Source organism: Dermacentor silvarum, chromosome 4 (genome assembly GCF_013339745.2).
Source record: "Dermacentor silvarum isolate Dsil-2018 chromosome 4, BIME_Dsil_1.4, whole genome shotgun sequence".
Taxonomy (NCBI): Eukaryota; Metazoa; Arthropoda; class Arachnida; order Ixodida; family Ixodidae; genus Dermacentor; species Dermacentor silvarum.
Window position 1 is genome coordinate 6684517 of NC_051157.2, and position 12402 is coordinate 6696918.

General features: G+C 49.0%; 1 protein-coding gene across 1 annotated transcript in view; it reads right to left on the bottom strand.

Moving 5' to 3' along the window:
- The window catches only part of LOC119449369 (histone PARylation factor 1), a 51787-nt gene that overhangs the window by 38389 nt on the left and 996 nt on the right, over positions 1-12402 (bottom strand). The window contains exon 4 of the mRNA XM_037712539.2: positions 10788-10977. Coding sequence (XP_037568467.1) covers positions 10788-10977 — 190 coding nt within the window. The remainder of the gene's footprint in view (positions 1-10787; positions 10978-12402) is intronic.

The following is a 12402-nucleotide window of genomic DNA, read 5'->3' on the forward strand; positions in this document are numbered from 1 at the left end:
TGCACAAAACATTGCAGCCCCACTCGTGGCGTGCCACTGACTCATAAAGGATTGTGTTAACCCTAATTGCTGAGGGGGGATCAGCGCTAAGAATTACACACACAGGTAAAGACAGGACGAGCGCGTGTATAAAACTTGAAGACATTGTTGCTCCCCACCAGGCCTCCCTGTCGTCGAAGAGCTTCTCGTGTATGGTACTTGACTGAATTGTTGACCACGCTACGTGGAAGAAAAGCAATACAAAAATATAGCGACTTGCTTGTCTATAGAAACGCCTAATAAGCACCCCCTCCCACTTTCTGCCCTTCTTTTTCTTTCCCTTGTTTCTGACTTCCATTATGTTAATAAACTTGAGAAGAGTTACCGGTTAGGTTAGTTTGTACGTACTGTTAAGAATGAAAACAGCACAAAAAATGGGACAAGAAGGAAAGATCTACAGAACGCTGATTGGCGCACGGCAAAATATATCAAGGACAGGGGTGCCAGGCCAGGGAAGCTAAGAAACAGCCTCAACAAACAGGTGGGAGGGCAGATAGGTGAATGGCCTCGAAGACCACGCAGAAACAGAAATATAGGAATGTTAGGGGCTGCAGCGCCGGTCAACAACCCGGTGAATGTTAAAGAGTGTGACAGTGACTAAAGGAAAAGAACTTTAAGAAGAGGAGTGGGATGATGGATACGAGAAAGGGGGGGGGCTACGCACATAGAAGGTGTCATGAACGAAGTGGGTGGATAATTATGGACGTAGAGAGAGCCGTCTTGTTACTGCTCAATCGCTTAACACAAGACGGCCATGGCTAGTCACCTAGCTGAGTATCACCTACCCCGTCGTAACATGTGCTGTGGACAGCCCATCCTAACTAAACGTCTCGGCAATTTTCAGATGTGCAAAAAAAAACAGCAAAAATCAGGTTACACAAAACCTTTTGCATACCACAGAACCCCGAATACGTTTCCTAGCAAGTGTCTGTAAAGTCCACTGCTGCCGTCAGAGATAGTCATGGGGTGCTCCTGTCACCCAGATGCCAAGGCCACATCGTGATGTATCGTCCCGCTCTGTCTCTTCTTGCGTACTCTGCACATGCCCTTTCACCTAATAATAAAATAATTGGTTTCAATTAACTTCTTTTTTTTGTCGAAAGACCTTCCCATATGTTTAATAAAGGAAAGTGGTTGCTGGGCACGTATTTTGCGATGATCACTTTCGGCGATGATGGCGATACTATTGCCGAAAGTGATCATCGCAAAGTGATCGAAAGTGATCGAAAGTGATCATCGCAGCTCGGAAGAGGAAGAAGCAGCCTACAGAGACCAAGAATTCCCGAGACTCGGACATGGATCTGGCAGCCGCACTCCGCAAGCGAGACACCAATCAAGATCCAGTTTGAGATCTCGATCGGGATCCAGACATCGCAGCACGAGCCGCCACGAAGCTTTCCCTTCTTCAAAACCCTAAAACCTCTCCCAAACACCTTCTACAAAGTCCAGGGCAGCCCAACAGAAAGGCCAGCAACAAACCAACCCACAGGTAAGCTGGGCACAAGTTGCGTCATCCACTGCCAAAGCCATAACTGAAAATCCTGAATACCAACGTCATGGGGTTCTGTGGTATGCAAACGGTTTTGTGTAACCTGATTTTTGCTGTTTTTTTTTTTTTTTTTGCAAATCTGAAAATTGCCGAGACGTTTAGTTAGGATGAGCTGTCCGCAGCACATGTTACAACGGGGTAGGTGATACTCAGCTAGGTGACTGGCCACGGCCGTCTTGTGTTAAGCGATTGAGCAGTAACAAGACAGCTCTCCCTACGTAGTGCTGCCATCTAGGGCCGCGTTCCTCGGCACCCGACGGAACGCCGAGGAACGCGGCCCTAGATTTCGGCGCAAACACCTGCGTCTGGCGCAGATGACGCTAAGAATCCCCCAGCTCGGAACCGCGGAGGCCACGAAGAAGACACCAAAGGCATGGATTGCCGTGACACTGAACCCCAAGCATCCAAGCCCATGACCATAGGACCAAGCAGCAGCTACAGCGGCGGAGATCCGACAAGAACACTAAACGCTGAAGAGGACTGGCAAACGGCACTCACCCTGCGACAGCGTAAAGTGCAAGCAAAGGAACCCCAACAACAAGCATCGAGAAACGGACCCAGCTCCGAAATTGCTCAAGCCCAGAACGCCTCCGGGAATAACCGACGACGGCCAAAATACCGCAAACTTCCACCACTCCCACGCAACGATTTCAAGGTCGTCATAAGACCCCACCAAGGACTTCCAATCCGATCCCTCACCAGCCCGTTGCTCGCCGAAGCGGTCATCGCAGTACGCAACAGCCACGTACAAGGTGAGCACTTCATGCTCCGTATTAAACCGGGCTCCAATATTTTTATCGTATCAACCCCTTTGCAAGAAGTGGCGGAACAAGTGCGCAAACTCAACTCCATCGTCATCAACGGCAGGCCACATGCAGTGAACGCGTACATGGCCACCAGAGACGAGGCTGTGCGCGGCGTAGTGCATGGCATACCGCCTCATACTCCATCTGACACCCTCAAGGTCAACTTACGTATCCGATCCAAAGGTGTGGAAATAATTCAAGCCCGCATGCTCGGAAACTCAAAGACTGCAGTGATCACTTTTTACAGTGCGTTTGTACCACACTACGTCTACTACCAAGGAGGAGAGCTAGCGTGCTACCCTTACAAAAATACAGCGCAAGTATGCAAACTGTGCCAACAAGGGGGACACCGCACAGACGTGTGCCCACAACCAGAACTCCAAGTGTGCCACACGGGTGGCACATCGGACCCCATGGAAGGACACCAATGCACCCCGCCCTGTGTCATGTGCGGGGAGCCACACCTCACAGGAGACCGTAGCTGCAAAAGAAGACTGAAGCCAAACCATCGCCTGCAGCACACCAACGCATCTCGGCGCAACAAACCATCCTCGAAAACTGTACCACATACCAGTAGCAAGCTGCAACATAAACATTGATCCCGATGGTTCAGCTCGGAAGAGGAAGAAGCAGCCTACAGAGACCAAGAATTCCCGAGGCTCGGACATGGATCTGGCAGCCACACTCTGCGAGCGAGACACCAATTAAGATTCAGTTCGAGATCTCGATCGGGATCCAGACATCGCAGCACGAGCCGCCACGAAACTTTCCCTTCTTCAAAACCCTAAAACCTCTCCCAAACACCTTCTACAAAGTCCAGGGCAGCCCAACAGAAAGGCCAGCAACAAACCAACCCACAGGTAAGCGGGGCACAAGTTGCGTCATCCACTGCCAAAGCCATAACTGAAAATCTCGAATACCAACGCATTCTTGCCAAAAACAAACTCCTTAAAGCTAGCTTAGCAGAAATCAAACAAGAGCTGGCCGCACTCCACTCCACCCAAACTCAATCCATACCCAAAAATACGGAACCAGTGATAGCTAAGGAATCTGCGAAGCCAGAACCCGTCAATCAGGACACACTGTCCAATCAAACCGCAATTTTAGCGCAGCAAATGCAGAATTTCCAACAACAAATGTGCACCGAGCTACAAAACTTAAAAAGCTATGTAGACGAATCCGTCAACAGCGTACGCAGCACCATGCGCAAGCGAGCAAATGTTAACCCGGGAGCCCCAACGCGGCGCCTAAAGGCTATAGAGACGATGGACAGCGAAGGTACTAATCATGGCTAATCGACGTCCAAATTCAAACGAAACCCTAGAAATTTGGCAATGGAATTGTCGCACTCTCCACAATAAGATAGCCGCATTATCCCACTTCATGCAAACGGCGCCAATCCAGCCAGACGTAATATGTATTTAGGAACTCGGAAATAAAGTACACACCCTACTGGGCTATGTTTACCACACCCACCTCGACCACCCAAAAATCGCAACGCTGGTTCAAAAAGACATTGCAGTGAGTGTAAGCTACATGTCCCAAACAATATTCAGCACCAAATTCTAACGATCTGGCCCTGTAAACGCAGCAAATCCAAAACCATCATAATCAACATCTATAGCCCCCCCCCCCCCCCCCCAAGGGAACGAACCGCGAATTTCAAAGATCTGTTTCGGAACGCAAAATCCCTAGCACGAAATCAGGATAAAGTACAGTGTAGACCGCTTATAACGTAAGGCGCCGGAGTCGCGAATATCTGCACTATAAGCGGTACCGCACTATAACCAAAACAACGATTTTCAAGCCCTGCACGTATGCAAAACATGTAGACCAAGGATGTAGACACGCTTTGTAATATCGTACGCACATCGCGATTACGTTTTCGCCAGTGAGCTGGCGAAAACTTAATCGCGACGTAGTCGCGGTGCTCTTCAAGCTCGACAGCTTTGCACCGAGTCAAAACGAAACAACTGTTTGCCGCAACCACTGCGGAAAAAACCGTGACCGCTATCAACACGATTATGAACGGCGACTTTGCGGTGCTGAAGGCATGCGCCCGACGCACGCACTGAGTCGTCGCGATTATGAACGGCGACTTTGCGGTGCTGAAGGTACACGCCCGACGCACTCACCGAGTCGTCCAGTCGCTGCAACAACTGGCCGTCGAAACCGCGGTCGCTATCCATGCGATCATCGATGGTGACTACGCAGTTTTTTAGGCACGCGGCCGACGCGCGTACCGAGTAAAAACGAAACTACTGTTCACCTGCGGAGAAAACCATGGCCGCTATCGACGCGATCGGGGATGACGACTACGCAGTTACGAAAGCACGCGGCCAACGCGCTGTTACGCGCGGCGGTAAACGCAAGAATACAGGCTTTAGAGACACAAATAGGCTCGAAGCGTTCTGGCGTTGCTGTCATTCACGTACGATTTCAACTGATGGCTGGGGCGATGCGGACTCCGCCGCTTCGTTTCAGTTCCGCCGTTCTTGCTCTTTTGCGTCGCACATTTGCGGCGCTTCTTGCTCAGCGAGCTCCGAAAGTAGTCCAAGTTAACCGATGTGCAGCCAAATAAGTCCGAATTAACGGGAGTTTTATTGCATTGAATAATGCATACGCCGGAGGGGAGCACGCACCTTGTTGAGAAGCATGCTCTCTCCCGCCCTTGTCGGCGAGATTTTTCCGCGAAAGCCGCATTACAACCGGTATTTCGTCTCACGCAGCTGCACTGTAAGCGGTATGCGTATACATGGTGTGCTATGGGAAAATTAACGGGAGTCTGAAAAGACCGTACTATATCCGGTCCTGCACTATAAGCGGTTACGTTATAAGTGGTCTATACTGTATTAATACTTGGGGACTTCAACTCGCCACACACAGACTAGGGGTATCCGAGGGACTCACCTAAAGGTGCATTCATACGACCGGACGGAGGAGGAATTTTCGCAGCGGATGGCGTATCACGTATCACGCGCGTCATCAAAACGTGCCGCCCTCACCTAGTCCGGCCTCCTCCGCTAGCGGTCCGGATTGAAAATGCTCGCCGGTATTCCCGTCCGTCCGTTTGGCGGTCGTCTGACCTCAATTTAGCGTAGTGAGCATCAAATCTGTCAACATTGGACAGATTGGCGTAGCTACGATAGCGTATTGCATGAAGCCACGTGTATTTTTGGTGCGCAGCAGCGACCGCATGTGCTTTTGTTGTGGTGCAGCAGGAAAGGCGAGTCATGGTTGCGCGTGCATTTCCATTTGCTCAGACCGCGCAGCCTGCGTGACCTCAACTTGAGTGATGTGCACAAGAAAACGCTAAGCGAAGAGGCAACCGTCACTTTTTTGGCTCTTGTTGAGGGATTCACAGCGCTATGGAATATAGAGCACGCCGATTATGCAAACGCGCAGCGTTGGAGTCGAGAGTAAGCACGCGGATTCCGGGAACGACGCTCCGGCTGTGGGAATGCGACCTAACTCAGCTGCGCCGGATTCAAGTGATGACGTGACTGTTTGGTCCACGGAGCAGGCAGGATTTTTCCCTCGCGTGTGTATCCACCTTAAAGGTCACAACCTCATGGAGGTGATGGAGGACCAAAATATGAGACTAGTCACAATCCTGAACTCTCCTACGCGAACAGGAAATAGTGTCACCAGAGATACTTTTCCGGACCTCACGTTTGCAAATACTTTAGACCGAATCAGCTGGACTAACCTCGAAGAAAACCTAGGTAGCGACCACAGCATCATAAGCATTTCGGTAAACTCACCCAAGATTAGACGACCACGAGGCCAAGCAACAATCACTGACTGGAAAGCGTATTGCAGAATCAACCAAACACCCAGCTAAATAATGCGGCAACCTCGGCAGAACAAATACGGATGGCCTATATAGACAGACCGCCAAGAAGGTGGCGCTAACAGACAACGTCCCGGCAGTTGACTCACATCTACTGCATCTCTGGGACGCCAAGCGTAGCCTCATAAACCGATGGAAACGACAGAGGCATAATCGAAAACTAAAACTTCGAATAGTGAAACTGTCCCAAGAGGCGAATGAATACGCCCAACATTTGGATGATGACAATTGGATACAATTGTGTGCATCCATGCAGGGCACCCTGTACACAAAAAAAAAACGTGGGCCATACTCCGCAGTATGATGGACCCATAAGCACTAAAACAGCCACCTCCAGAACGCTAAGGCAAATAGCTAGCGAATTCGAAGGTACGGATGAGGAACTTTTGCAGAAACATAGAGAAACCTATATAGGAAACCCTCCCCAAAAGCAGCACTACCCTGCCTACGACGGCACAGCTAACGATGAGCTCGATGCCCCAATAACAGTAGCGGAGGTACATGCAGCAGCGCAGTCCCTAAAGAAAAACACAGCCCCGGGCAGTGATCAAAAGGCGAAAGATTAATGCATGGATTTGAGGAGAGACCTGAGCAATAGGGCAGTGATCAAATCACTAATGCTATGATATGAAATCTTAGCCATGAAACCCTTCATCATATCACAGACTTCGTTAACACAGAGGTTTGAGACAACGGCTTGGTGCCGAGAGAGTGGTAAGAGGCTAAAATAATCCTTATACCCAAACGCGCGAAGGCCAAAAACTTTCAAAACTTACGACCAATATCCCTCACATCCTGCCTAGGGAAACTGTTTGAGAAAGTCGTGCCAACGTGCTTTACCGCTCACATAGAAAGCAACCAACTCTTCCCACTTTCAATGTTCAGATTTCGGCCCCATCTATCCGCCCAAGACATTTTCCTCATGATAAAAGACGAAGCCCATATCCTTCAGCCGGCAGCTCCGATAGAATAGTGGTAGCGCTAGACCTTAAGAAAGCGTTCGATACCATATCGCACCAGCTCATACTGGAAGAGCTGCAAAAATTAGGCTGTGGCGTGAAAACATACACCTACATACGCTCTTTTCTGCAAGATCGCACGGCCACCGTATGTGTCGACTCACTTCGATCAGAAGAAATACAGGTACCAGGCAGAGGCACAACGTAGGGTTCCATCTTGTCACCACTGTTATTTAACATCGGAATGCGCAGGCTCGCTCTGTCAGTGGAGACAATACCAGATCTAGGTCGCGCACTGTACGCTGACGATATTACCTTATGGGCCTTGACAGGCTCAAGTGGGCATAAGGAAAACACCCTACAGGAGGCAATAAACAAAGTAGAAGCCTTCACAGACATGGCAGACATGTGCTGCGCGCCGGGGAAATCGGAATTTACAGTGTAGACCACTTATAACGTAACCGCTTATAGTGCAGGGCCGGATACAGTGCGGTCTTTTCAGACTCCCATTAATTTTCCCATAGCACTCCACGTATACACTTATCGCTTATAGTGCAGTTGCGGGAAACGAAATACCGGTTACAGTGCGGCTGCCTGGGAGTATGGAAGTCAGCGGAGATGGCGAAACGCTCCCCTCAAACGGGCGCCCTAAGGAGTGCTCGAGGAAGAAAGAGAGACGAAGTGGAGGAGAAGGGCACGTGGTGCGAATGAACAGCCAGCGAGGCTGAAACCAGAATCTTGAGTGCGAGCTGTGAAATATCACAGCGCGCAGCCACGAAACTGCCGACGCCGGCCAAAGCTCGCTTCACGATAACGGCAGTAAATGAAACTTCAGGGAGCGGGCGGCGCCGGCACTTCATAGCGAAGGGCGCACGCGGGGACCGTGGAATGTGAGGGATGCGGGCGGCAGGGAAGCGGATTTCGCCTTGGCACCTCCGCTGCTTCGGTGGCTCCCCTCGCCCTCCCTTGTAGCTCCCTCACTTTCGACTGTCACCGTGCGCGCCCGCCGCCGTGGCGCCGCCACTCCAGCCGGCCCGGCGCCAGCTCCCCGAAGTTTTGTTTTCTGCCGTTATCGGGAAGCGGGCGTTTGCCGGCGTGGGCAGTTTCGTTGGCCGGCCTGGGACAGCGCCGCTGCTTCCCTCTGCACCGTAGCCGCAGTGTGCAAGGTCAACACGTGGCTAGAAAGTAGAGGAAGTATAAAGGAGAAAGAATGGTTCACTGCCATTTTCTAAGCGTGGCTACGGTAGCGTGGCTAAGACGTCGGAAGTACACTTATGTTCCGGCGCAACGCAGAATCGGCGACCTTGCCATTTGAGAGAGGGTGAAATTTCCGCCACGTTTTTCTTTTCTTTTTTTTTTTTGTTTTGTTCGCGACATTGTGGGGTCTCTCCTATAAGCTTTTACTCTATAGCGGTGCCGGAGCAATGCCGATCGGAGGCGCCGCCGCGTGATTTGGTTCGAATTAACGAGATTCGACTGTAAATTGAATGCAAACGTTCTAGCGGCATTCCTCGACTGTCGCATACGCGTGGCGGCTCGGTGCACATGTTTTGCATATGTGCGGGCCTTGAAAATTGTTGCTTTGGTTATAGTGCGGTACCGCTTATAGTGCGGATATTCGAGACTCCGGCGACTTACGTTATAAGCAGTCTACACTGTATTCGAATTAAAGCAAAATACACACCCACAGAACCAGAGATCCGGCTAACATTCCAAGGCCAACCAATATGGCAAGTGCAAAAACTGCGAATTCTGGGTCTCTGGTTACAAAGTAACAGCAGAGTAACCAGTAACAGCAGAGTAGATCACACCCTACTCTACAGTACAACAGGTGGCCCGAATGATACAGAGGGTAACCTTCCACAGGAAGGGCTTTAAAGAGGAAGAAACAATCAGACTGATACAAGCTTTCATAATCAGCAGGGTGACGTACAGCCTACCTTACCAGCACCCTACAAACACTGAAATACGAGCCATCAACATCCTAATATGCACGGCGTACAAAACCGCCCTGGGGCTACCGAAAAATACCGCCACAGATAGACTGGAGGCCCTAGGTTTGTACAACACATACGAAGAGCACGCAGCCGCGGTGATATCTCAAAGGGAAAGGCTCAATATCCCCGCAATAGGCAGGGCCCTGCTCGAGCGCTTAAGGTATGCTCTATGACCCCAGTACCTAAACGAGGAAACCACCCCAATGCCCCGGGAAATACGGAATCAAAAGTTTCTCCAATACCAAAAAACATGAATCATAAATATCAACCTAGAAGGCAGGCAAGGGCTAAGAAGATATCTACAAAAGTGCTTCGGCTCGCATCCCGGAATGATCTACACGGACGTAGCTGAAATACAAAATAACAAATACTGCCTAGCGGCTGGAAGCCAACGATCGACCACAGCAGCCTCTACCAAAACAAAATCAGCCAGTACGGCAGAGGCGGTAGCAATCGCCCTAGCCATCAAGGATAAAGACCGGAGAGGAGAGTCAGCCTCGGTACTCACAGACTCCCAAGTAGCCTGCTGCCTCTATTTAATTGGAAACATCCCCAAGGCGGCCTTAAACATTTTGGGACATGGCTTACAAGAATATCATATCATCGTGTGGTGCCCAGCACACACGGGACTGGAGGGAAACGAAAGGGCGGATCGGCTAGCTCGCGCATTTCAGATCCAAGCGCCGGCGAGTCCTATTGACGAACCTCTAACAAACTCACGTGACATCTTGGAAAACCAGCGACATGACCACCAAAAATTTAGTAATCCACACCCGGACCTTACCGGGGAACAGGCTCGTGACTGGCGCCGACTACAAACGAACACCGTACACAAATCTATACCGTCAACACTATATAAGCCCCACACAATACGTGGACATCTGTCCATAATGTGGGCCCACTCTTGCCCACATTACGTGGGAGTGCAATTCCGTGGCCCCAAATATCAATTCCTCCAAATTAGGGCAAATACCCAGAAACAGGCAGTGGGAGACCTGGCTTGCTAGCACGGAACCGCAGAGCCAACTGGCTCTCCTCGACCAAGCCCGGCGAGCTGCTAAGGCCAGTGGAGCCCTGGACTGAGGGCCCCACCCACTAACCCTTCAATCCCCCTCCTTCATGGAATAAACATTTACTACTACTACTCAGCACATGTGTTCTTCTTTTGACAGACGCTTTGAGGACCCTCATTGACTGCATGTCATCAAATGCTGCAGCTTACTCCTAGCGGCTTACAATGAACATCGCGACAGCAGCAGTTTACTTAAGCTACCAGACACTGCTTACATCTGCAACAGTTCATATGACACTGCATCCAGAAGATCGGGCAATGCAGGCTTAAACCACAATAGCCAGATAAAAATTTATACATACTATACAGATGCACATAGGCAACGCTTAAAAAATAAGCTACCGCTGTTTAATGTCCATAAAAGGACATCAGGCCGTTAATGATTTGTGTAATACTTTAAAGTTTACACAAAATTTATTGGCACACACCAAACATATTTGGTGTGTGCCAATATGTGTGAGAAACATATTTTGCCTGCCTTCTTTGAAACGTTCATGAAAAGAATGCCCTACCTAAAATAGCCAATGTGGTACATTGTCTCATCATCTCTACTTAGGACAGTTTGCATTTCAGGGGGGTCATAAAAGTAGCGCCAATGACAAAGGAAGTCATCAGATGTCCTAACGCTCTTATTTGTTAGTTTTCCAGCCAGGACATCAAAGGGGCCAACAAGCTTCAAACCAAGCAGGTCGTGGAGTGCATCTGCAAGAAACAAGAAAATAACATTCTGTAGAGCAATGCAATATATTTCTTGCATTTTGCATCAAGGTTCCCCAAAATGATATTTTGTTCTTTACACATAGAGCATATGTCCCATGAAAAGCTTCTGTACAAAAATTTTGAGAGCACACTCTATGAAAGAGTCACAAGTGCTTAAATATTACCCTCCAAAGCCACAGTATTGCCACTCAGCTCGTGTTCCGTGCAGCCATAAGCTACATCCTGCCATCATACTGTGGGTTGTGCAAAGAACACACAGGGAAGAAGGTATGGATGGCATGAGCAGCGCGAACTCTCAACTGGTGTCTTTATTGAAGGAACGGTACTTTATAAACAAAAACAACTCTTTCTTGTTACAGTGGCGACGCTGCTCTCACAGTTAGGTTTATATGTGGTGCCTACATTTTCTACAGCATGCACTTGCTGCACACACATGTAGCATTAAGAGATGGGCAATGTTTAACGACAGTCCTTGAGGCATAAGTAAGAGCCGACCACTGGCAAGGTATGGCACATCAGCAGGTGCATTCCTCATGCCATGTGACATCACTTTCTTAAATGGGTACAGCACACCACATTCTTGCAAGACAATCCCCACTGCACCCACACCAGCAGCCATCCCCAGTATCTGCAACATTCTTCCTCGCCCCATCCTTTTCCTTCACGCCAGCCAAGAGGCTTCCCCCTGAGCCCAGCTTTTTGGAATAAACTCTATGTTCTGTCCCTTTCCTTGCATGTGCCCACTAATGCATGCATATAGACAACAGCCACAATGAATTGTCAATGTTTTCAGCCAGAAATGAGCCATTACGTTGAAGAATCATATATGTTAATTGCTTTGGAGTCCTTATTTCTTTGAAGCAAATAAATTGCCATGTATAAATATACTGCTAACATTTGTGCAATGCAATGCTGAAAAAAATGTTACGCGACACTGAACGAGAAACCGATGGGGTTGTTCACATTAGGTGGCATTAGTCATCCATTCTACATTAAATGTGTAGACAAAAGAAAACACACGGAAAAGTATTGCTTCAATTACTAGTGGTGTGGTCCTTGACATTAATTTGTGAGTAACAGGGTTTAAGCACGAAATTCAAAGTCAGCCCATAACACTCACAAGGACCTCTCCTCTGCCAAATTAACGCCTTTGTGCACAAATGTTAAAATCCTTTAAGGGTATTTTAATGCAAATTAGCTGCAACAATGCCGACATAAGATATAAGCTGCACTAAAAGCAGTTTCTCTTTATGCACAAATCCGGAAATGGATGCTCCCTTTTTGTTGCTCACTCTTTGTCCCAACTTCACAAAGCATCAAGACTGGGAAGTGGTTAGTAGAAAAATCCCCATTTCACTTTTAACTCATATACTTTTTCCCTCTCTCAATGACTAAAAAGGTACGACT